Raw genomic sequence first — 25,588 nt, 5'->3', positions numbered from 1 at the left:
CATCCCATCACTCCGGCTGCCCCCAGCCGCGTTCCCTCCCGCGCAGCGCCGTGAGCCGCGTCGCTCAGCGAAGCGAACGCCCCACGCGGTAACAGCGACGGCTAGAAACCCGTTTTTGCGCCGCGCTGACCCAGCGCTCCGCGGATCGCTGCTTCGCTCGAGCCGCGGCGGTTCCGTCCGCGATCCCTTCGCCCCCCGCAGCCGCGGCGGCGGCGCGGCGCCGCTCCAAGATGGCGGCGGCGGCGGGGCCGCGGGGCGCCGCCTTTGTTGGGCGCGGGGCCGGGCGGCGGCGGCGCGTGCGCGCTGGGGCGCAGCGTGAGGCGGCTGCGGCGGTGCGGCACCGGCCCCGGCCCCGCGCCCCGGCCCTGCCCTGCCCGCGGCCCGGCTCGGAGCGGCGCCCGCGTGGATGGGATGGAAGCGGGACCTTCGGGAGCAGGTGGGGCGGCGCGGCGCCGCGCGGCGTCTCCGGCGGGGCGCGGCGGGGCGGGAGCGCGGCCTACGGCGGGAGCCGCGGGGGGCCGCGCCGCTTCCCGGGCCCGGATCGGGGGATGCGGGGATGCGGGGCGCGGGCGGGGAGCCGCGGGGCTGCGCCCGGCCTCGGCGCCGCGCTGATGGGCGATCGGGGCTCGGCGCCTCCCGCCGCCGTCGCGTTGGCAGCTGAGCCGGGCGGGGGGTCGTGCGGGGCCGGGGCGCAGCCGGCTGTACCGCACCGCACGTCTTATCGCATCCTATCATATCGCATCTTATCATCTCATATCATCACGTCTCATATCGCATCGTCCCGTCCCCGTGCAGTGCCGATATCCGCGCTGCTCGACGTGCCGGAGCTCTGAAGCCGGTTTATTGTTGGCTGCGGTGCCGGAGCGCCGCACCCCGCCGTGTGCGGGAGGCACGGAGCGCTGCTCGGCCTCGAAGCGAAGCCTGCGGGGTTCGGGCTGTCCTTAAAACCCGCTGGTTTTAAGGCCGTGGCCGCGCAGCCCCCCGGGCAGGCAGCGCTGCCGTGGGGTTCGGGTTTGCTGTAAGGATTTGCGGTGAGGATTTGCGGTGAGGATTGGTCCTTTCCTGCCCCGAACGTGGCGCTGGGAGCTCAGCTCCTTACGGCTCTGCCTGCAGGTCAGCGTGGGGCAGGGAGCTCCAGCCCAGCGCCTCAGCATCCCGCTGTGCTGGGAGCCTGCTGCAGCCCAGCTGTGCGCTACGGGGTCGTGGGGCACGCTGAGAGTGAGAGTTGTGTGCGTGGAAGGCAGCTTTGAAGCCAAACTTGGTTTTTCCCCCCCATCTTTCTGAGCTCTTTATCCTTTGCGAGTTTCCTGAACGCTCGGAGTCTTAACCGTTGTCTTCCTGTGCAAAGCCTTGCAGAAAAAGCGGTGCTGTTCCGTCTGGTGGATCTTCAGGAAACATGCAATCACATGAGGGTGCTTCTAGGACAGGGTTAGACCGAGACACAAAGCCGGGAGCAGCACCTGGCCTGGAGACTGAGCACGTGTGGTTTATCCCTGAATGCTTTCTGTAGCCCGTCTCTAAACCTAGCAGAGAACAGAACGGAGACAAATGACCGAAATGGCAGATGGTGGAAGGAGGACGAATGGGGCAGAAAGGCTCTGCTTTTCAGCAGGATGCCGTCGGGGTCGGTAACAGCTGTGTGGGGGGTTTTTAACCTCTCTTTGGGGAAGGGTCCGGGCTGTGGGGTCGCTGGGGCTGCCCCACGGGCAGGGCATTCCCTCACATATGGGCACGTGAAGGCCAAGCTGTCCTCGCCTTTGTCCTGGCTCTTCCCCAGGAGCTGCAGGCTTTCTTTGTCTGTCAGCTGCACTTTCTTCTCTCGTGCTCAGAAAGGCTGCACCAGTGTCTGTGAAACTCCTGGAACAGACGGGAGAGATGTTATCTTCTGCCCTTTCTAGGCGCTGTTAGCAGAGACCCTGGGGCGCACGGTCAGCCAGGAGACATTCTGCATGAGTGGAGGAGAGCCTGGAGAGCAGCGCTGGCTGCCAGGCCCTTTGCTGCAGACACAAATGTGTGCCTTCCCAGCTCTCTGTTCTGTGCTGTGTGCTCCTCCACATGGCAGGCGGACAGCCAGGTTAGCAGCCTGCGAGGCCGTGGTTGGCTTTTTCCCAATCTGGGATGCTGAGGTGTTGGCCCTGGTGAGCCTCTGCTCCGGGGTGGATCCCCGACTTGCTGTGTTAGGAGGCAGTTTGGCCGTTGTGGTGTCAGGTCGTTTTTCAGACCCCTTCAGAGGGACCAGGAGTGGATGTGGGGCTGCTTCAGCAGACAGCCCTGGTGGGTTTCATGGCACTGAGCTGTGCCTGTGCTGGTTCACAGTCCTTATTAACAGCTGTGCAGACAGAAAGAGCCTCGCCTGTTAACGAGAGCTGCGATAGAGCTGGAAACGTTGCTGCTGTTCTGTTAGGATCTGCTGTAGCATCACTAGGTTCCCTTTCTGACCCAACTGCATGTGGGCATCTCGGATGACCAACTCCTAGAAAATAAAGCATAATAGGCCTCGGAAAGTGTTTGTAATCTGAAATGCAGCTTTCAGCTGAACAGGGAAGCACAGCATGCAGAGTTGGCTGTTTTCCCCCACACTGCAGAATCGCACACTGTGGAGCAGGCAGGGTTGGCACGAGGGAGGCCTGCAGCTGCCCCAGTGCTGGGGGAGGTTTCTCACTTGATGCTTTCAGGTTTGTTACCAGGGATTTCCAAGCTGGAGTTTGATGTGGTGCAACGATGCCCTTTTGCTACACGTGATGCTCGATGCAGGCAATGCTAAGAGTTGGACTGCACTTGAGCCTGGCAGTGCTAAAGGTGTGGGCATCTGGGTGTGCAGAGATTAAATCCAGAGAGTGCTTCTGGAAGCCTGGGCATTGTGGGATGGTGTCTGTCACTGCTTCCTTAGGGCTGCTGCTTTGGAAGGTGCACACAAGGAGGTCAAATGGAACAACCTGGCTTTTGGGAGAACGCTGGGTGGTAGGGAGCAGTAGGGAAACTGCTTCCATTTAGAGAAAGGGGAGGAAAAAAACAAAGGGAAGGAAAGCCTGAAGCACCCAGAAATCGCATTGTTTTGTGTGCAGCGTTTTCAGAAACAGAAAGGCTGATTTGTAGCTGGTTCTTTAGGGGCAGCAGATTACAGATGTTATTATTTGGAGCCCATTCCACTGCAGTGGGAGAGCTGGGCAGGTGCTGGTGTTGCTGGATGTTTGCAGGTGGGGCCGTGGGGATGCAATGGGGGCACAGGGCTGGCTCCCTGATATGGGACAAGTGTCCCAAAGCACAGCAGATGGGGCTTCTCGTGTGATTTGCTCAGAAAGACAGAAGATGTGTACGCACTGTAGCCTTGGAGCAGTGAACTTTCCTGCTTGTTCTGCCTCCTGCTGGGAGTTTTCACTCGTCAGGTTGGTTTAGGGTGGAAAACGGTTCGGGATGAGGATGGGATGCATGATGTATCCTGGGGCTTTTGTCGTGCTGCAGCCCCGGTGCACACAGCAGCCCTGCTGCTCTCCTCTGGTTCCCAGCTTCATCCTCACGGTGCTGGGTGTGCAGGAGGGGCCGCCGCAGTCCCTCTTTGGTGATAAAACTTGCTTTTGTCTCAGCTCTGTTCTCGTGGCCCCTCTCCTCAATGCCGCCTTGGAGGGGATTTAAATGACATGGTAATTTCACGCCTTCCCACCGGTGCTTTGGCCCGGGCAGCTGTTGGTCAGTGGGTTGTGTTCACCAGCTGTTACCGTATCAGGAACAAAGCTTCTCCCAGCACCGATGACCCCAGATGGACTCACCCTGGCACTGCTGCCCTCGCCTCCATCCCTGCCCAGCTCTGCTTCCATGCATCCAAGGCAGGCGCTGCTGCCCGCCGCGTCCCCGGGCCATGGCTTTGTGTGCCAAAGTCTGTGATTCCTCCCAGGCTGCTGAATTTATAATGGCAGGCGGATTTTATACCGCTCACTGGCTGCATTGTGCTGCAGGAACAACACTCGCCCTGCAGCCCCTGGCCCTCGGCGCCCTCATTTACATGACAAAGTGGGAGTCTGTGCAGCTTTGCCATGGAGAGTCGAGGTATGCAGAGAAACCCCTCCGTCTGGGGATGTTTGGGTCACTCTTTGACGAGGCTCCTTCCACCAAACAGTGATCCACTGGCCCTTTTTCTGCAGATAAGTCGTTGGGGTGGGGGTTTGGTGGGGCTCTGTCAGGCACTGCTCTGCCTCCAGCACGCTGCAGCACGGCTGGGCCGTGGGGAAGCATCAGTCCAACACACGGGTTCCCTTTGGGGTCTCTGTCATGTTGTCCAAATGCACAGAGCCCATCCCACAAGGTGGTTCTGGGGCCGTGGAGCTGCGTGTGGGTGCTGTGTGTTGCCCTCAATCTCTGCTCTCAGATGTAGTTATGTCCCAGGTAGGCACTGCTGTGCAGCTGCTGGGCTGAGCCCACGAGGTAACAGCTTTTTAAAAATCTTTGGAACTCGAAGTAATTTGGAAAGGAAGAGTAACTGTCATCCTTCTTTTGCTGGAGGGGTGAAGCAATAGTGAGCGTGGGGCTGGGCTGTGGTGGGCAACTGCTTCAGCTCCTCCTGATCAAGGACCTCTGCAGTCACCAAAATGAAACCCTCTGATGCAGCACAGGCAGCAGCTTTCCCATCCTTGGCACTGATCTGGTTTGCTGCCCTCATCCTCGTGGAGCTGCGTTCTCCAGCAGGGATGTCCAGATAAGTTACACTGCATTCACAATATCCCGTGCCTTATGTTGAACTCCTGAGCCAGCTCTTGTGTTGCTTGAGGTTGGCTCCTTAATGTGTGATTCGCAATCTTAATTGTGAGGGTTTATGCTCATAAAGCATCTGGAGATCTTCAGGTGAAGGGAGGGCAGAGCAGAGCCAGGCACCTCCTGAGGGGCCGCATGGTTTGTGCTCCAGAGGCAGAGCAGGGGAGTGGAGGCTCCATCAGTGCTGGCAAATACCTGTAGCTGATTGCTGCCTCTGATTTAAAAACATTTCATCTCATAGCCAGGGTGCTGGAGATTGCCAAGAAATGTTCATCGTGTGCAGACATGAATTGTACTGTGAGCAGTTCATCAGCAAATCAGGTCCTTAAAACGAGCTGCCCCTGCGGTGCTGCACAGCTTTCCCTCCTGTGTTGTTCCCATCCACCCCTCTCCTCTGTCTGAGGCCCTGGGTGCATTTCAGGGCAGTCCTGATGGAGTCCTGGGGCACAGTGGCATTTCATCCACAGCAGATCTTGCAGAGATCGGGTGCAAAACTGAAAAGGACATTTGGAGTTTAAGTTGCTGATCTTGTGTTCTTCTCCTTCCAGTATTTTTAGCCTGGGATTATAATTTGGGTTTAAGTGGAAACTGGATGAGAGTGAGGGGTGGTAAAAGCTCCATGTGTTCTGGATCCTAAATTGGAGCTGGGATGCTGTTGGCCTCGACAGTTGGCCATGCAGATGGAGTGCTCTGAATATCTTATCTGCTGCATCCCTGGCCCAGCTGGCTGAAGACCTCACTGGGTTTTGAAAAACAAATAAGATGCAAACAGGGATGTGTGGAGATTGGGAAAGTGGGAAGGGAGCAAGAAGGGCTGATCTTGCTTCAGGAAGCAGCACTGTCCATCACATCTCCAGCTCCAGGTCTCCATCAGAAAATCTGCATAATGATTTGTAATGTGTAATAATGTGAGAAAAACCACTGCATCCCCTTTACAGAGCTGGAGCCCACGCTGAAGTGGGGACTGGAGGTATTTTTAGCTGCCTCCCGTAATCCAGAGGGAAGGTGCCCAGAAAAGGTGCCCAGGGAAACTCCCTCCACCTCCAGCTGTGCTGCTCCGAGCTGTGCAGCTTTGGGCACGGGGTGTGAGTTTGGGATGTGGCGATGGGAGGCTGTGGGCTCTATGATCCATCTGTCTGATTTCTGGATTTCCAGCCCTGCTGACCCTGTGCTTTCTCTCCATCAGCTGCAGGCGCATACCTGCCACCCTTGCAGCAGGTATTTCAAGCGCCACGTCGGCCCGGGATAGGAACTGTTGGGAAGCCCATCAAGCTCTTAGCCAACTACTTTGAAGTGGACATTCCCAAGATTGATGTGTATCATTATGAAGTGGATATCAAGCCTGACAAATGCCCACGCAGAGTCAACAGGTAAGGCAAGTATTAGAGGTTTTGGAGTTCATTCCCTGCTTCCAGTTTCCTTGCAGTAAGTGCCTTTCTTCCTCTTCACCAGTGGAAACCATCAGGGTGACGTTGTCTGTGCTTAGCTTTGCCCCCTCTGTGCTGAGTTGGAAAAGCAGTGTTCAGTGGTGTTGGAAGCAGTTTTGGTGCCCTGTGGCCTCCAGCCCAGCTGTACTCCTGCCCAGCAAACACCTGGACACTGCCAGGTTTGGTCAGTGCCATCTCAGCCCCACGTGCCTGGAGCCCTTGTGTGCTGAAGAATCAGCACTGCCCAACGTGTGCAGCTGGCTGAACGTTATGAGCTGTGTTTGTGCAGCAGCGTTTGTTCCTGATAGCTTAGAAGGTCCTGAACTTAGCACACACTCCTACTTCTTCAAAGCAGCTGTGTAATTTTGGCAACAATCACGTAATTTAAAAATAGGAAGCCCCAGACCTTGGGCCATTGCATGGTTTTTTTTTATTTTTTTTTTTTCTTTTCTATTTGACACCCTTTTCCCTCTCCTTCCCCTCCTGCCCAAAGCAGCCTGGGTGGCTCTGTGCCTCAGAGGCCAGCGAGCAGATGCTGTAGCTGCTATTTCCTATGTTCTTGGCAGCGTGAGTCCATGGAATGCACTGCAGGTTGGCAGCCAGCTACTGCATGCTGTGTAAACTTGTTCTGTTGAAACTGATTTAACAAGCTGTGGGGCACGGCATGTAGGTGTTGTGTGGGTGCTCTCTTGCCTTGGGAAGGACCTGGCTCTGCCATTCCTTGGCCTGCAGCACTGCAGTGAGAGCCCAGAGGTGCCTCAGGTGGAGAAGCTCAGCACCTGGCAGGTCGCACATCAGGCTGTGAAGAAACTGGCAAACCAAACGTCGCTCCTCTCTCCCCTGTGCCTTTCTTTCTTGCCTCTGCTTGTCCGTGTAGGGAAGTCGTGGAGTACATGGTACAACACTTCAAACCTCAGATCTTTGGCGACCGGAAGCCAGTCTACGATGGGAAGAAAAACATTTACACTGTTACAGCCTTACCCATTGGAAATGAGAGGGTAAGAGTGGGACGGGGGATCCCCAAGCATGGGAAGAACCAACTAAAAAATGAGCCACCTCTCTTTGTGCTGTGACCATTAAGTCCTGTGCCAGTGCCATGATTGCTTCCCTTCCCTTCTGCATTCAGGTTGACTTTGAGGTGACAATCCCAGGAGAAGGCAAGGACAGGATATTTAAGGTCTCTATCAAGTGGATGGCCATCGTGAGCTGGCGCATGCTCCACGAAGCCTTGGTGAGCGGGCAGATCCCTGTGCCTTTGGAGTCTGTCCAGGCACTGGATGTGGCCATGAGGCACCTGGCTTCTATGAGGTACGTGCACGTGGCTGGGGTGCTCCACAGTCTCTGCCTTGCACTGATGTCAGGTCAGTGCCTGTTGCTCCATGTGCTGTTTTCTCTGGTTTGCAGGTACACCCCGGTTGGCCGCTCCTTCTTCTCCCCCCCTGAAGGTTACTACCACCCCCTGGGAGGTGGCAGGGAGGTCTGGTTCGGTTTCCACCAGTCCGTCAGGCCTGCCATGTGGAAGATGATGCTCAACATTGATGGTGATGTATTTTTCATGCCAGCAAAAACGCTTTGCTCTCAAGCATGCCCAGCACAGTCACGTTTGCCCACAGAAGGCAGCACAGGCTAGATCGTAGCACTGTAGGTTGGGGGCTTTTTGTTTATGTCTGGTTGATGGGAATCCAGCGTCCAGTGCTGAATGTGGTGGGGTGCTGGGGGGTCATCAGTAGGGAACTGCAGCTCTGGGGCTGGGTGTGTTTGGGAAGACTGGACTTTGGCTGCACTTGGGTCAGGTCTAACTGAAGGAGAGCAGAGAAACATCATGGTGTCTGTTCCTCAGTTTCTGCAACGGCCTTCTACAAAGCCCAGCCTGTAATTGAGTTCATGTGTGAGGTGCTGGATATCCGGAACATCGATGAACAACCGAAGCCACTGACAGACTCGCAGAGAGTGCGTTTCACCAAGGAGATCAAAGGTAGAGCCTCTGGGCAGAACTAAGGGGCCCTGCTGCAGTGCTGACCCCAGCCTGGCGCTGCTGTAGACTGGCTTTGTCAAATCAGCTTATCTCCCACACTGGCAGCAGTGGGGGAATGCAGGGTTTGCACCTTTAAAACGCTGCCTGGGGCACTTTTGCCTCCCCTGCTGCACTTCTCAGGCATCTGCAAGCATACCTGCTCTGCAAACAGTTAATTATTTAAGGAAGGTGTGCGTAGTGTCACGGGGAGATTGGGGCAGAGGGAATCATTCCCACATTTACAAGTGGTTCTGCTGTTTCTTTCTGTCTTGCATCAGGTTTGAAGGTAGAGGTTACCCACTGTGGGCAGATGAAGAGGAAATACCGTGTGTGTAACGTTACCCGGCGGCCAGCCAGCCACCAGACGTAAGGAGGGTGGGAAGATGCCCTCGGAAAAATCTGAACTGTTCTCCTTTTTAGCAGCTGCTGTTAGTGTCAGGGAGAGCTGGAGGGAAAACTCCAGGCTGTGACAGTAAAAGGAGATGTGCTTTGCACTTAGCAGCAGTCTTGGGCACAGTAGCTCGCACTGCTCTGTGTCATGTGCTGTGAGTGTGGGTGGGGTGGAGAGGAGGGTGGGAGTGGAGAGGATGCTTTGTCTGGCAGACAGCACACTGCAGAGGGCGGGAGCTAACATGCCAGGAATTGTCCTAGTTTTTACCTCTGAGTTTGGTTTTCTTCTTGCTTAAAATAGGCACTGCCAAAGCAGAAGCTTTGGCAGGGGATAAAGCAATCACCTACCTTAAAATTATTTGCATGTGCCTGGGAGGGGAGTTGGCCAAGGAGTCCTTGTGTGCCGAGGGGTGTGGGCCAGGAGCAGCCCATCCTGCTCTGGGACTGTCCTGCTCCCCATGGGCCCCCATGGGGCTGGATGGGCTCCCACAGAGCTGACAGAGGTGCCCTCAGTGCTGAGCTGTCTGCACGTCTGCTCCTTGTGCTTTTCCTGCCCCTATAAGTGTTCAGGATCTGGTTAACCTTTGCCTGAATCCCAGCTCAACTCCCAAAGAAGGCACCAAGCACGGAAGTCCTTCTGAGAGCCATGTGGCTGTATTTATGTACCTGACAGCAGCATGCATGGCATGTCCTGTAATAAACATTTGCCCTGATTAGCTGGATTAGCGAGGAAGAGCTTTATTTAGAGATCACAGTCTTAGACTGGGATCAGAGTATTCCTGTCTTGATTTCTGAAAATACTTCTGTTCTGCTTTTTATTTTCTTGAGCGAGAGCATACCAGTTCCCTCTCTTCTCAGCCAGAGTAAGAAGTGCTTTAAGTTTTGGAAGTGTCTGTTTTGAGTAGGTGCATCCTTTGTATCCTGCTTCTGCCAGGTTTCCCCTGCAGCTGGAGAGCGGTCAGACAGTGGAGTGCACAGTGGCTCAGTACTTCAAGCAGAAATACAACCTGCAGCTGAAATACCCTCACCTCCCGTGTCTCCAGGTTGGCCAAGAGCAGAAGCACACATACCTGCCCTTGGAGGTGAGTGCTGGCTTCTGCACCGTTGAGCATTCCAGCTTTTGGGCATGGTCAGAAGGAAAAGCAGTGTGGCCTCTGGTCTTTGCTGGCAAATGCATGACAGTATTCTGCAGCTAATGGGCAGTGGGTGCTAACTACTGCAGTATTGACCTGGCGAGAGCTGCTGCTAAGAAGTGAGGGATGAGACTGTGCTCATGCTGTAAAGATGCTGCTCTCGTGCAGCTGTAGGTTTGTCACCAGTGGTGACACAGGGCAAGTTAGCTGTGGTCCTCTGTGCCCCCACATGTTTTTAACACGTGGCTGCTTGCTTTCCTCTGCACGCAGGTGTGTAACATCGTGGCAGGCCAGCGGTGCATCAAGAAGCTCACAGACAATCAAACATCAACCATGATAAAAGCAACGGCCAGGTCTGCCCCAGACAGACAGGAGGAGATCAGCCGCCTGGTATGTGCCCCTGTGGCAGGGGTTGGTGTTGGACTGGGGCTCTGGTGGCAGGCTGTGCTGTGTCAGCAATGCTCAGTGCCTCACTCTGGTCCTGCTGCTAAGCTGCACAGCAGGAAGCAGCTGTGACCTGCGTGGAAGATGCTGGTGGAGTTGATGGCTTGGTTTTCTTCTCTGACTGAACCCCCCATCCTAGGCACCTGCGTGTAAAGGATGCTTGCACAGGAGAATGCAGCTTGGAGTGACAGGGAAAACTCAAATGCAGTGAACTCAGGTCCTCACGTTCAAGCAAATTGACACAAAGGGGGGTGAACTTAAAATAGAAAAGCAAATTAGAGATGTAGCTCCAGCTCCAGATGTGTGTGGAGACTGTGCATTATCAGCCTGTGCTGTGGAAAGTCTGTGTCTGCAGGTCTCCTTGGGACAAGCAGGGGAATGAGAAACCTGGCTCTGCCAGCAGCTGGGCAGGAGTTGTGTAGTGTAGTTGTTACCAAACGGATGTCTCTGGGCTTTGCAAGCTGGGAATGCTTTTAATTCCTTTTGGGACTTTTGATATCAGTATCTTGCTCTCTGAACTTTCCCACTGATGCCTTAAATCCCAGGAGCAGGCTCTGCTCTCAGTTACATCAGTCAGTTCATTCAGATCTCAGGTCCTTCACAAGTCAGTTTGGTTGGCAAAGTTTGGCCTTTTGTGTTCAATTGCTTCCCCTTCCCTAATTCAACTTTGTAGAGAGCATAACTTGAGGTGCCCGTGTTTCCTGGTCAGCTGAATGCTGCATGGCATGAAGCAGTTGGTCTCATTGCTTCCCATTGACCCTTCCTTCCCTCTGCAGATGAAGAATGCCAGCTACAACCTGGATCCATACATTCAGGAGTTTGGGATCAAGGTGAAGGATGACATGACGGAGGTGACAGGGAGGGTCCTGCCGGCTCCTATTCTGCAGTATGGAGGCAGGGTAAGCAGGGCTGTGCTGGTTGGCTGCAGTGTGCAGGGATGGATGCTCTCGCAGTGGAAAACACTGTTTTCGACTAAAATTTGTGCTACCTTCAGATTTATAGATCAGAGGTGGAATTTTTTTATTGGAGCACCTTGGTGTTTTTTGCAATATGACTTTTCTGAAAGTTGTAACCGTAAGTCATGCAGTGACAAGGAATTGGGCTGAAAGGGAGAGGGATGTTTGGGGTCAGGCTGTGGTTCTCCCACGGTCTGTGTGGTTGACACGTGGATGGGGTTTGTGTCCACACCCAGAGAGATGCGTGGTTCTCAGGACTCTCTGCTTTGTGATGCCACAGGAGAGCAGCTCAGGTGAATTTTCCATCACCTTGGAGGAGCTGAAATTCTTAACTACCCACGGCTGAGAGCCACGGTCCTCCGTGAAAGAGCAGGGAGCAGCTTTCAGCAAGCACAGCTCTTCAGGGCGTGCAGCTTGATGACAGGGAGTGCAGACACAGCACGTGCATCCCCCAGGGACTGCCGGCGTGGGGCAGGTCCTGCTGTGCCTCGTGGCCCCTCGGCGGCAGCGCTCTGACCGTCTGTTTGCCTTGCAGAACCGAGCCATTGCAACTCCCAACCAGGGCGTGTGGGACATGCGAGGGAAGCAGTTCTACAACGGCATTGAGATCAAAGTCTGGGCGATTGCTTGCTTTGCCCCGCAGAAGCAGTGTCGAGAAGAGGTGCTGAAGTAAGGAAACGGGCAGCCTGTGAGGGTGGGAAGAGGCAGAAGGAGCTGTGTTGGCGTGCAGTGCAGCACTGCTGTCTGTCTGCAGCCTGAGGCTGCGCTTCCTTCCTGCTGACATTGGATCTGTGTGTGGCTGAACTGCTTGCTGGTACAAATTTGATCCAGGTTCAGGCTGGGTTTGGGTGTTGATTCTTGTTAGTTTATCCGGAGTGCACGGCTGTTTATCCTGGCGAGGCTGAGGTTAGCACATCACCGCTCCAACACGTGTGGACTGGCAGTCTCTCTTTCCTCGCTCTGTCCTTTGTATCAGGTATCTCCTTCTGATGCTGCCAGCCCTAAGGCCAGTGGTTCTGTATTGAGCTCTTCTAACCTGGATTTCCTCAAGGAGAAAGTGGATAAGATTGTCAGAAATATTTAGTTAAAAGTTTCTGCAATAACCCAGGAGCTCAGAATTGAATTTAATTTGGCTAATGAACTTTCTGTCCCACTTTACTCCACGATTTACCTTGGAGAGGTTTCCTTTGTGCTGTGACATCACTGGGTCTCTACATCCTCACATTGCCCTTTGTTATCTCCCTGTCCACTGGGTTAACCAATATTTCCCCCTGGAATAAGATGCCTCTCCTCTTGGCTTCAGTGGCCAAAGTAGCAGTGTTCCTGCTGCTTTCAAGGACACACAGTGCCTTCTGGAACAGGATGCTTCCTGCATGGATTACACTAAGGTGACACGGGTTTTTATTATAAAGAAGTCTTAGGGTAGCTGTCTGATTTGATGGCATAGTGATGCTGAGAAGAGAGAGTTTATGTGATTTACAGAGCTGTCACCTTAGTTTTGAATTCTGGTGGGATCCTAAGTTTCTCCTGACTGAGAGTGGAAGCATCGAGGTGAGCATTTTGTGTGGCTCTCCTGGCTGTGTTTAATAGTGTCATTTGGAATGGGTTGGAGCAGCTCAAAGCCTCTGTGTGTGCAGTAACTGTGTGCAGGTGGGGTAGTGCTGCACTCCCCTTAGGACCCATTCAGGGTAGGCTCTTCCACTGGCAGAGCTGGGAACACCCTGCATCAAATTTATCCTTGGCTATCTGTAGTGTAGCTGACCTTGTGTCCAGCACAGCACTTTGGGTTTGATAAGTGAAGGCTGGTTTTGGCTTTGCAAATCACCCGAAAATCAACCTTTCCCAGAGAACAGGTCTGCTCCCCTTCTGATTTCTAAATAGGAATAGCTTACAGCTCCTTCAGTCCTCAGAAAAAGTCTTTACTGTGTGTAGGAGAGCACTAAGAGTGGACGGCCAGGCTGGGGCCACTCAACTCTAACACGTGTTGGACTTCTGCTGGCGTTCACCATGTGGGCTGATTTTGGGCTGCTTTTTCTCTCCTCCCGGGCACAGGAACTTTACAGACCAGCTGCGTAAGATCTCCAAGGACGCAGGGATGCCGATCCAGGGCCAGCCCTGTTTCTGTAAATACGCCCAGGGTGCAGACAGTGTGGAGCCCATGTTTCGGCACCTCAAGAACACCTATTCAGGGCTTCAGCTCATCATTGTCATCCTGCCAGGAAAAACACCAGTGTACGGTGCGTCTCGGGCCGGGGCAGGCGGGGAGAAGTGAAGGGTTTTGCCCTGGCTCAGGAGGGCTGGCTCTGTCCCTTCCACTTTCTCCCCCCATTTTTGAGGGCGATGCTGAAAGCTGTGCTTTGCTGATTGCCTGCCCATTCATTTGCTTCCTCTGCCCACAGCCGAGGTGAAGCGTGTTGGGGACACTCTCCTGGGAATGGCCACGCAGTGCGTCCAGGTCAAGAATGTGGTGAAAACCTCCCCACAGACCCTTTCCAACCTCTGCCTCAAGATCAACGTCAAGCTTGGCGGGATCAACAACATCCTAGTGCCTCACCAGCGGTTCGTATGGCTGCTGCCTGTCATGGCTTTAGGCTTTGTGTGCTGTGTCCCATGTCCCTCCTGTCATCCCTTCCCTCAGACTGTGCAGTACTTGCAGCTGTGTAAAGCAGCTCCCTGAAATGAAGGCTTATAGCCCATCCTGCCTTGTGACAAGCTGTCCATGTGCCTGTGTCCACCCCAGAGCCTGGAGGTTGGGAGATGTCTTTTGGCAATCTGCTCATCTCTGTTGGGCTGTGCATTGTCCTGAGATGCCCCCAGGAGGCTGACTGCTGCTTTCTCTTCTTTCCCACCAGCTCTGCTGTCTTTCAGCAACCAGTGATATTCCTCGGGGCTGATGTCACTCACCCACCTGCTGGAGATGGGAAGAAACCCTCTATAACAGCTGTAAGTTCCAGTTCTGGGGCTGGGCTCAGTCGTGCTTGGTAGGCCTGCTGAGAGGCAGGAACTGGAGCGAGACTTGTGTGCTACTTCACCATTCTGACACTTCTCAGGGTGGCCCCATGCCCTGTGGGTACCTCCTGGGAAGGTTGGAAACGCTTGAACGTGCAAAGTTGTTGGGTTCCTAGTCAGCTGCCCGGAGAGCTGGCAGCAGCCAGCAGATGGGGCTCGTGATGTGCCGAGCCCTGCAGTGCTGTCAGACGGCCATGCGGGGAGCTACGTGCTGCCATTGCTGGAGGCATCCCAGCTTTTCCACGGCAGCCCTTGGAGGACCTTCCCCAGATGGGAGAGTGGGGATTTGGGAACGGGAGAAATGGAGTGGCTTTGCTTATTCACTCCAAACACATCATGAGCATCCACGGAGTGAGTGATGGCTGCTCGTGTGCTGCTGGGCTGGCTGGCTGCTCGTGTTTTTGGTGAGGCTCTGACAGGTTGCCTTGTGCTTGTTGCAGAGAAGGAGAGTGTCAGGTTCTCATAGCGTCTGTTTTAATTAAGCACTTCAGCATTTTCCTATTAAGTTCTTAGCTTTCCAGGACTCGTAGCTCAGGTTTTCCTTGGCATGCAAATGTCTTTGGAGGATTGTTTTTTTTTTTTCAATTAAAAGGGGTTGGGAAATGCTTTTGGCTGTTTGTTCATAGGTGTGGGTGGGACAGAACAGTCTGTTTCCTGGCGGCGGTGCTTCCACTCTGAAAACATCCTCTGTGTCTTTTTGTACAGAACCACTGTGGAGTTTTAATCTTAATTTTTATAAAAGCTTTTTCTGATCTGCAAGGGCGAAGGGGAAGAGCCTTCAGATGGCCTTGTTCTTCTCCTTGGTTTGTTGATAATAAGACCACAGAAAAGGGCCCATCACAGGGGCCAAAGGAAACATTTCTATTGAGCGTTTCAGCAGGCCAAAGCCTGGAGCTGCTTTTGCTAAGCAAAAGTGAAACTGGTGTTGAGTGTGAGGGCCAAGGGGCAGGAGCATTGCTGGGGAGGATGTGGTGCTTTCCCTGCCCTGTGTGCTGGGACAGACAACACAGCAGCATCCCCACCAGCCTTGCAGCAGTCGGGCAGTGTCACAGCGTGGGCCAGAGCCCGCCTCGGCACCTGTGACTCACACCGTGCCTCCGCCCCTGCATCACAGCCAAGCCTGGCTGCTCTCAGGATGTTGCCTGACATCTCTGAGGTCTGCCCTCTGCAGTGCCCAGCTGCGATGGGTGACTCCCTGCTCAGCAGCTGCCACGAGGTGACTCATCCCTCCGTGTCCTTGGGGAGGGCAGACTGCCGCCGTCTGGGGCAGCTCTGCTGCCTGTGACTGAGCAGAGTGTGGGGATGTGATGCTGGCAGATGCTCCTCGCAGACATTTTCCCTGGTTCGTTTGAGCAGAGAGCCTCCTGGCAGCCCTGCGTGGGCAGGGCGTTGGTGCTTTTGCTGTGGTTGGAGAGCTGGTATCAGAGCTCCTGTTGTAAGTGTAATAAGGACTTAAGCAGCATTTACAGCAGTGGCATGACAGTGGTAGGTGAGGTTTTGTACCTGTCACTGACACAGCAAAGCAGGTTCAGCATGATGCTGTTATTCATGGAAGCCAAAAACTTCAAGTGAGGGATGGAGAGAGAAGTATGCCCGTAGGCAGAAAGGGCATTCCCCTTTCAATCATCTGCAGTTGAGCAGGAGTGTGGAAACAGAGCAGAAACAGCCCCGTCTCACCCCACACAGCCACGTGGCTCAGCAGTGCCCACCAAGTCATCTCACCAGAATTTCCCAAAAGTGCCGCAGAGGGCTCTACAGAGCATGAAACTGGGATGTGGCTGCCACCACGGTTGTCCTTTCCAGGTTACAGTTGCCTGCGTGGTATTTGCTGCCCCATCTTCTGATCTGTGAACTCGAGGTGCTCTGCCCACAGTCAGCCGTGGGTGTTTGAAACAGTCAGAGGATGGGAAAGTCCCACGTCCCCTCCATCCATGCTGTGGTAACACGTGGGCCTGTCCCACCGCTGTCCCTGCAGGTTGTGGGCAGCATGGACGCCCACCCCAGTCGGTACTGCGCCACGGTGCGTGTGCAGCGTCCTCGCCAGGAAATCATTGAGGATTTGTCCTACATGGTAAGGGAGCTCCTCATCCAGTTCTACAAATCCACGCGCTTCAAACCCACCAGGATCATCTTCTACCGTGACGGTGTTCCCGAGGGGCAGCTCCCACAGGTGAGGACCCTTTGCTTCTTTCTCAGCCAGCATGTGCTTTTACTCGATGAAGAAGGCCAGCAAGGGGTTTCAGTGCCCTCAGTTTGCCTTGCTCACACTTGTGTTGCCTGGAATTTTGGGGTTTTGCTGAAATGCTTTGGGTGTACTGGTGGTGTTGGGCTGATTCAACAGTCTGGAAGAGAACCAAAGCCTTGCAAAGCTGGTGCTGGGCACCTGGCAGTCACTCAGGACACGCTCAGCAGTATGAGGACACCAGACAGCTGGTGCTTGGAAGCTTCCCCTGAGGCTAGGTTTGAGCACTGTACTCTTTTCCCACTTGTGTTGGGGATGCATTGTGCGGAGGAGTGCTCATGGGTGGCAGGATAAGGTCTCTTGGTTCAGCTCACACTCTTGGTTCTGCCTGCAGGTTAGCCTAAAGCTGCACCAGCTGCTGCAGGCTCCCAGGAGTGCATGGAGAAGGCTGGGTGCAGAAAAAGGCAGCGTGTCCTCTCACTTTACATTGTCTGTCTCTCTAGATCCTTCACTACGAGCTCCTAGCAATCCGAGATGCCTGCATCAAACTGGAAAAGGATTACCAGCCTGGCATCACTTATATCGTTGTCCAGAAAAGGCATCACACCCGCCTCTTCTGCGCAGACAAGAACGAGAGGGTGAGTGCTGGGCCTGGAGGGGGCTGTTTCATTGCCAGCTTTGAGGAGGAGCCAGCCTTGGACTTTCAGAGTGCAGAGCTCATCACCAGCAGGCAGAGCACTTTCTTGAATGAAATGTGCTGCTCAGTTGACTCCTGTATCTGTGAGGATTAGGCTTCTTCTAGAAACCCAGACAGCTGTTTGCTGTTATGATGAGTTACTGGGTGCTGACGATCCTGGTGACTCCTTGAAGTAGCCTCTGTCAGCCTGAAAACATCTGTTGTTTTGGTGATAGCTGTAGTTGCTGACGTCGTGACAGGATGAATAACCCCTTGCTTGCTCACAGCTTACACAAAGTTTTGTGCTTTGTGCTGTGCAGTAAGTCACTGATCATTGTAGCTTTTCCTAGATTAGGTCTAAATTCAGGGTTAAAATGTAGTGTAGCCAGACTCAGTCTCTACCTGGGCATAAAGGCTTAATCTTGGGAACTAAGGGCCATGTTTGTTCATGGCATAAAGCCCTCGTATCTTGTGGCAGAGGCCCCAGTGTACACTGTCTGCAGAGATCCCTGGTGTTTTGCTCACTTAATTTTCATCAGTGCAGTGGGATGGGCCGTGCCCAGACCTCACCCTGCCTGTTCTTTTGATGTCGTTTGCTCTGTGTGTATGTCATGCCTGGTGTTGATGGTGGCAGAAAATGCTGGCAAGCTTGTCGGGACAGGGAGCAGAGTAGGATGACCTGGTTCTGTTCCCCTGTAATAATGTGGTACACAGTGCTTTCCAACTGAGATGTGGAGATAGTGACCCTGGTGCAAGGCAGCTGTTACAGACAGCGCTCTGGATAGCAGGAAATAGCCAAACTCTGCAGTGCTTGGATCTCTTTCTTTTCTCTGTAGATTGGGAAGAGCGGAAACATCCCAGCAGGAACAACAGTGGATACAAACATCACCCACCCTTTCGAGTTTGACTTTTACTTGTGCAGTCATGCAGGCATTCAGGTACTGTGCTGCAGGGCTGGCTGTTGTGATGCATTGTTTTCCTTTGGTTCTTGTTAGAAATTTCACTCTCGTGCATCTGAAGGGCCCCTCTTGGAGACATGGGTAGTTTGATCCAAGCTGCCATCGTGGTGGTTTGTGCTAGCAGGTGCCAGGACGGCCGCTGCATGACGTGGCATGTATTTGGCTTCTCTCCTAGAGCCAAAGATCTCCTCTGAGAATTTCCTTCTTTGGAGCAGCCAGTTCAGCAGCTTGTCAGATGGTGCCCAAACATGCAGGGCTCGCTGTGTGCCTGGTCATCAGCAAGGACCTGCTGTCTGGTGTGGGCGGGAGAGCTGTGGCCAGCCGTCCCTGGAGGAGGTGGCTTGCTTTGCAGCTGCCTTTCATCAGGCAGCCAAGATTAGTCATAAACCATACAGAAGAAATTGCACTCAATCTACAGCTGCTTCCACTAGGGAGGCTTTTTGGCATCCACTCTTCCTGCAAGGACAGCAGGGAGCTGGCTTCATTGGGAGCTGTGGGGGAGCTCTGTGCTGGTGCAGTGTGATGCAGTGGTTGCTGTGGTGTTGGGAGCCTGGGCAAGCAGCACAGAAGCAGCAGCAGTGGCTGGGCGTAGCTTATGCTTCAGTGCAAAGTGCTTTCCTGCCTGTTCACTTTTAGGGCTCCCAGATTAAAGGATCACGGGCCCCTCTCCTACTGAGATTGTTTTGACAGCTTGTTTAGATTGAGGAGGAGGGTGACCAGGATGCAAGGCAGCTGCCTGCAGATACCTGGTCTGCGGGGACAAGCAGCACCTCTCACAGCGCTCTGTCCTTGCAGGGTACGAGCCGGCCCTCCCATTACTACGTGCTCTGGGATGACAACCGGTTCACCGCAGATGAGCTGCAGATCCTCACCTACCAGCTGTGCCATACCTACGTGCGCTGCACCCGCTCGGTCTCCATCCCAGCCCCGGCTTACTACGCCCGGCTGGTGGCATTCAGAGCACGGTACCACCTTGTGGACAAGGAGCACGACAGGTGAGGGGGCCGTGCCTGTGGTCCCTGGGAGGACAAACCCTGGGGGAGGGCAGTGGGGCCCGAGCGCCTTGCTTTTGTGTGCAGCAGGGCCTGCTGCTGAGCTGCTCAGCAAAAGACCCTTGGTTGGGAGTGGTCCGCCCATAGCTGCATCCTCTTAGGTCTCAGTCTAGGAGGGAGTGGGGATTAAGGAGTGTGAAATCCCATCCTGAGCTTCCCTGGAGTGTTTGAGCATTGCCACACACCTCAGGGTGCCAGAATCCCTGCAGCGCTGGGCTTGGCTCTCATGTAGCACAAGGGAGAAGTGCAAGCGATTTCCAGCACAGCAGACTGATATCAAAGGGAGTTCTCAGTGTTCCTGGGTGGGGGGAATTGCAATTAATTACACAACTATTTTCTTGCACTTTCAGTGGCGAGGGCAGCCATATATCTGGACAGAGCAACGGCAGAGACCCCCAGGCCTTGGCAAAGGCTGTGCAGGTTCATCAGGACACTTTACGTACCATGTACTTTGCTTGAAAGCCTAACTTTTGTTACCTCACTCAAGAAAGCTTTCAGATTTGTAGGAGCCATACAAAAAAGGAAGCATTGGGACACCTTGTTTTTTTTTTTTCCAATGAGAAATCACTGCAGGGCAGGCAGCGTCGGTTCGAGGCAGGAGACCAGCACCACCGGACGGGAAGATCCAACACCTTCGTAGGATTGGAAGAGACTGATTATTTTTTTAATTTTTTCTGGCTTTGCAAAATTTTGACCTGACCAAACACCTGAAGGCATTCGAGGAAGGGATAAAAGTCCCAGGAGGCGGAAGCAGGTTTTCATGTTTAAGATGCAATACTATAGACTCCTGACTGTGAAAGGCGGATTTGGTCCTCCGTTGCCCATCAGGCGCTGGTAGGTATTTTTTGTGGGGGTTGGGGGGAGGGGATTTTTAGAGCCTTAAAACAGAAGACTAGATTTATAAAACTAATATTTTAGAATATGAGATGCTTTAATGGGTTAAGGGGAAAAAAAACAACTAGTTTATAGATAACTCTAACACTAACAGTTCCCCGCCCCCGAGCGGTTCCCCCCATATAACGTAAGGCACCCTAGCACTTAGCTCAGAACTGAAAACTGTCTTCCTTGTGTTAAAAGCTAGTTAGCTGCTGCCATTTGAAGCAACAGTCACAGACTTTTCCATGGGTGAGTGCCTTACTACGATGCTGCAAAATTTCAATGTTTTTAATCTTGTAAGGAAAATAGTAATCTTGTCTTGATGGTGGTCCATATTTCCATCGGAAGGAGTTAATTTCTATGGTCCTGAGTTGCAGTTTGTGTTAGATCACAACCTCGTGGTGGTTAAACTCCGTTGAAAGATGTGCACTTTCATATAGGACACGTTTAATGGCTGCTGACCCATTTTTGTTTCCAATGTACTACTTGTTATTTAAAACTGTTTCTGACAAATGGGGGCACTGTCATCCCATGAGGACAGAAATCGCTATCAATTTCTTTTTTCTTTTTACTTTTTTCTTTTTTTTTTCTCCTGAATTTCTATGATGGACACCGGGATTTTTTTACTGAGCATTATTTTTATACGATACTGAGTCTGTTGCCAAAACACACGAGTCATTCACATCCTCAGAGTTTACATCGCCGCGCTCGCACCAGAGGTTCCCAATGTTTCCTGTGTGTTACACAGTGTGGCCGTGCAGCTCGGGGCCTCTCCACCGTTGTGCTGCTATCTTGTGCTGCTCTTTGTGTCACCCTATCGCTGATTTGTGCACGGGGTTTTTATTCTGAAAGCACACCAGAGACGTTCCTTAGTCAGGATGATCAAATCCTTGTTATCGTCGTGGGGAAGCTCCTCCTGATCTGGTTTTGACAGGGGAAAAAAAAAAAAAGCCTTTTTTGTTTGTTTGTTTCCAACAGTAACATGGTGGCTGCTTTTCAGACTCATTTTGCTGCACAGAATGACCATTATGCACAGCAGGGCAGTAGTAACAACTCATTACCAATATCATGTGGGCAGATCGGTGGCTTTTTTTCTATATGAAAGGTTTGCACAACGCTTCCTTGAAGAGAGAAACTGTGTGCACTCCTATTGAGCTCTCAGGAGAAGAGCTCTGTTATCATTTTACTGCCAAAAGTGAACGTGTTTCTAGAGCAGATCTGTCACCAGCACTGCCCCTTGTCAGTGCACGGATAGAAGCACACCTTTTTGTTTTCTGCTTTCTGGTGTTTAAACTCACCTTGCCTTCATGAAATCCACACTAGTCATGCTGGCCCGTTGATCTGTCCTAATACTGGGAATTCACTCTACCTGTTTTCTTTCTGGGCAACGTGTTTGTGAACAATGAAGACATCACTATGCTATGCAAACTAAGTGCTGAGCCCACTGATGTCACCTTTGGTGAAGATCCTACATTTAGCACAGTTGTCTTTTTCCTCAAGACTGCAGTATTTGGTTCACATTCTCCTTTGCACCTTGTGTCAAACGCCACTGCTGTCTGTCTGCAGGGTGGTGGGGAGGAGACCAGGAGCTCTTCGTGGTCAGTAGGGTATGAAGTCTTAGGAAAGCTTTTAGAGAGCAGGGAATGCATCAACACTAAGTGTCAACGCGAGAAGCCTACATTCCTATACACAAGTGCCTGCATAGTGACACAAATCCAGCACCTCTCCATTTCATCCTCAGACCTCTGGCTTGTGTTCATTGAAAGCAAAACGATCTCAGAGGGGCTGTACCTGCTCACCTGGTATGATAAAGCCCCTCGTTAGGAATCACACCGGGGTTAAGGTCAAGGTTCTCTCTGTACATGGGTTTGTTCACCAGCATTACAACGGAATGCACCCAGCTGCTGGCGGCAGCGAGGGGCGAAGGTATTTTGGTTCCTAGTTTTTCTTTTAGTGTTTTAGTTGGGTCTAGAATTCTGAAATGTCTTTTAGTAGCTGTGGCATAGCACGTGCCATTTTTAACCATTTGAAAAGAAATAGTGTGGGCATTTACAAAACAGCTTGTTGCTCTGTAACATTTTTTTTTTTTAACCTTGAGACTTGAAATGTAAAATGGACCTTTAAGATTTGCACTCATTTGTAAGGTGGCTGTTCATAGAGAACTATGAATGAAGACTTGCTGATGTAGCACCTACTTTTAACAGCAATTTTAACTACACAAAAGCTTCACAGCTTCTGAAACGCTCAGCTGGTGACTTGCAGATCGTGTTCTGCCCTTATTTCACCCTCTGCATTAGGTTTTCATGGTTTTGATTCAATAAAAAAGCCAAACTCAATAGCTGCTGTGCCCTTTAAACCGTATTTCCACTTTGAAGATATTTAGAAGGGGTTTGAGTTACCCGCATGTTTTCTATAACAGACTATGCACTGTACCTTCTGCGCGGCTCCAGCATTCAGTATTTCTACCGTTTTCTTGTCCAAGATGCAAACAAATAAGTGCATGTTGAGGTGCTGTGCATTTTGCTACCCGTAGCAGATAGCTGTTAAGCCAGAGGCATATCAGGATTTGTAGTTTAGCCACAAACCCCACGTGGACATCCCGAATGGCTCCCGAGTCTCTCTGCCTTCTCAGTGCGCACGCGTTCCTTCTGCAACTGGAAACATCGCCAAGTGCATGCAAGCCTTGTGGGAAGAGGAATAACTTCCATTTACCTGTCGGTTGTCGGATGCTGTTTGTTTCCCTTGTCTCATACCTGGACGTGACAGGGGCAGTCGGGGTGTCCCAGTACTTGCAAGCCTCTGACCTGATGCCTGGTGTCACAAAGCCCGAGCATTCAGCCTTGCCTCGTGGAAGGTTTTCTTCTTGGAAAATGAGTGTGAATAAAGAAAAGAATGTCATTCTTTTAGGAAGGGAAGCCAGACAGCAGGACAGCAATAAACACATGAAATTCATATCTTGCCTGAGTGATTTGCACTTCAATAGTTGTGAAAGAAAATTGATGGGGACTCCAGTGCTTTTGTGTTCAGTTCTAGCCCCTTTCGTACCTCCTTTATACAACAAGTGTTGAACTGTACATGGGGTGTTTACAAACACTCTCTGGGTTGTTATTTTTCTTGCGGTTATTTTTTTTTGCTTTAGCTTGAACTCTGTATGGTCCATTTGTTAAATAGATGTGAACAGTTGATGTACAGTACTTACTAAACAAGCAGCAGCACAAAACTTATTTTATTAAGAAAATATGGCGTATATTTTAAAGGTTGGGTATCAAGTTTTGTTTTGTTTTTTTCTTTTTGTATGCGTGGAATTAAGACTGGTAAAGAGTAACAAAACCCTTGGATTAGGCCTAAAGGTAATACTGTAAGATGGTAACCACCTCCTTATTAAAGAAAATGGTATGATTAAAGAGCTCCAGAACATTGTATTTATATTTGATTTGATCGCTTTTGTGGATTTTTTTTTTTTTTAAGTTTTTATTTTTTTGCCTTAATCCTGATTTTTGCTTGCAACTTTGACTTTGCAGTCCCAAGTGTCTGTTACCCTGTAAGTGTTGGCAGAAGACCTAAATAAAAGCAATGTGAATATGTTGGGGTGACACGCCTGAGTCAGATCGCGTGGGGAAGGAGGAAGCGTGCATGCTCAGCACTGAGCCCAGTTGCAGAGGGCCTGGGGACGAGCAGTGAAATGCTGACTGTAGCTGAATTGCATCAGATGCTGTGGAGGATCCAAAACTCCTCACTTTCCAGCTTAGTTCAATTTAATGAGAGAAACACTCAAGTGAACAACGATGCGCTTAAAACTTCTTGGATGATGATAGCTAATTCCACTTTTCATTAAAATACCATCTGTCCGAGGAAGGACTTAATTGGAGCTCCTTGGGTTATTAAATGGCAGAAACCTACATCAAAATAAGCTGCCACTCCAGCTTTGGGCTTTTGGCATTGCGGCCTTAGTGTGACTCGTAATAAGTAATATAAAGGCAGGACTGTTCTCTGGATTTGCCTTGACTCCAATCCAAGACCTGATGTAAAACCGCTACTTGGGTTTTTACCTGGATCTTTTGTTCTCTGTTCAAACAGCCCCTTGCTGTAGGTAAACTTGTGTGCGTTTACACATCTGACTTCAGCCGTTTGCAGACTTGATGGGTTTGATCTCCAGAGCATAATGCTCCTGCCCTTGGCCGGTCAGTTTGGCCTTTTCTGTTGGATGGATGTTTCCAATGGCCGTACGGCTCCGCTGTGCATCTGCACGTGTTCTGTGTGAGGCTCACTTCATGCTCAGAGGGCTGTAAAGGGCAGCTGGCTCCAAGGTGCTTTAAGAAAAGATTTCAGACTCCTTTTGGATCGGGGTTAATCTTTATCCTCTGGATTTCTTTATGTTTCTCAGCTTTGGAATTATCTGCAAACTTCACAGTCCTCTGCAAACCCGTGCCAATAGCTTAGGCGTGTGTCATGGGTACAGAAGTGGAGGTTGTGTGCCATCCTCTGAATTCTGTGGATCTGTTTGTGCTTTACCTTACAAACATGTATCGACATTCCTTTAGGCACTGAATTATTTAGCAGTTGAGCTGTAACTCTGTGTTTTTGAATAATGCGAAGCAATTTTAGGGAAGCATTTGCCAATGGCATGCATGTACTTGTTAAGCTAATTTACGTGGATGTACTACACAGAACTGAGCATCTTTACAAATTCTGTTCCTCTTCTGCTTTTAACATTATAACACGTTTAAAAGAGCCCTACTCCATAGCAGAAATCTTCAGCAGTTTCAGGGAACCTGTTTCCAAGAGAGAGATGTAACAGAAAATGGTGCTTTGTGCCGCTGGGTCGAGGTCCTGGAAAGCAGATCTCTGTCAGTCCGTGGTGTCAGGTGTTGGGTTGGCATCTGAGCTCTGGTGCTGGGCTCCGATTACAGCAGCCCAGACTGCAGGAAGTGCCCAGATGGAGACGTCGCCCTCAGCCTTATGGCTGCAGCGTGGTGATCACATTTCCCCATTTAAATCCTGAAAGAAGGAAACGTTCTAGCGGTTTGTTTTAAATGCCCATGCTTTTAGAACCCTTACAAGATCACCTCCAATAGCTGACTGGTACTGAACACTGCTACAATCACTGCCAGACACAGAGCAGGGCAGCCCTATGCTCTGAATGTATGCAGATCAGCCTTTATTCTTCTCCCACACTGCAGCCATGCTCTCACAGCTCTGCAAATGTAATAAACACACACGAGCCCTGGGTTCTTAGGGCAGTACAGGACAGGGGTTGAGGCTCCAGGCCGCCGTGTGCTGAGGGAGCAGGGCTCTGTGCTGCGGCCCTACATGGGAACTGCTCGCCGTTCAGCTGAACAAAGGCCAAGGCTCCGTTCCGTCGCTGTTCTTTTGGCGACGACTAAAAAAACCCACAGCATAATTCATTGGGATGGCGGCTAAGAAATCCAAAAAGTCATCGTAACCCTTGAACGGCTGCCACGGGGCACGTCTGCTACGCTGCGCTGCAGACACGGCGTCGAGTTGGAACAGCTCCCGGCTGCAGCGGCGCAGCGCTCCGCCCGCCCCGCGCTTCCCCTCACGGAGGCGCTCCCGCCGCTTTTCCCGCCCACAGCGCCGTTGCCCGGCAACCGCCCAGCCTCGCGCGCTCCCCGCGCGGCCCCTCACGCACTTCCGGTCCCGCCTCTTCCCGCCCTCCGCGGAAGCACCGCCCTTCCCCGGAAGGGCGAACGGTTCGGCGTGCGG

The 25,588-nt window shown here is 52.1% G+C and overlaps 1 protein-coding gene across 3 annotated transcripts; it reads left to right on the top strand.

Moving 5' to 3' along the window:
* The first annotated feature begins 318 nt into the window (after positions 1-318).
* AGO1 (argonaute RISC component 1) lies at positions 319-25,449 on the top strand. Of its 3 annotated transcripts, XR_016459680.1 has the most exons (20): positions 319-436; positions 5,933-6,116; positions 7,051-7,171; positions 7,300-7,481; positions 7,578-7,714; positions 8,014-8,148; positions 8,466-8,553; positions 9,512-9,659; positions 9,981-10,100; positions 10,931-11,053; positions 11,646-11,779; positions 13,163-13,347; positions 13,510-13,669; positions 13,963-14,053; positions 16,095-16,289; positions 16,805-16,939; positions 17,814-17,915; positions 18,732-18,931; positions 19,339-19,822; positions 23,386-25,447. XR_016459680.1 is itself a non-coding variant. In XM_031594856.2 (19 exons), exons 1-19 carry the CDS (start codon positions 412-414, stop codon positions 19,445-19,447), a joined length of 2,574 nt encoding a protein of 857 aa, XP_031450716.1. In that variant the 5' UTR covers positions 319-411; the 3' UTR covers positions 19,448-25,449. The 3 variants fall into 3 exon arrangements, 2 of the variants coding, with proteins under 2 accessions (XP_031450716.1, XP_089979916.1); XM_031594856.2 differs by having other exon boundaries at positions 19,339-25,449; XM_090123790.1 differs by lacking the exon at positions 319-436 and having other exon boundaries at positions 5,953-6,121; positions 19,339-25,449.
* Positions 25,450-25,588: the final 139 nt, after the last annotated feature.

This window comes from Phasianus colchicus, chromosome 24 (assembly GCF_987193195.1).
Source record: "Phasianus colchicus chromosome 24, bPhaCol1.hap1.1, whole genome shotgun sequence".
NCBI lineage: Eukaryota > Metazoa > Chordata > Aves > Galliformes > Phasianidae > Phasianus > Phasianus colchicus.
Note: the sequence above shows the minus strand (reverse complement) of the source record. Positions and strands in the feature narration are given on the sequence as shown.

Coding starts and splice junctions, on each gene's coding strand:
- AGO1 (XM_031594856.2), top strand. CDS start 412: ATGGAAGCGGGACCTTCGGGAGCAG. Junction 6,117..7,050: donor TGCCCACGCAGAGTCAACAG/GTAAGGCAAGTA, acceptor TTGTCCGTGTAG/GGAAGTCGTGGAGTACATGG. Junction 16,940..17,813: donor GCGCAGACAAGAACGAGAGG/GTGAGTGCTGGG, acceptor TTTTCTCTGTAG/ATTGGGAAGAGCGGAAACAT.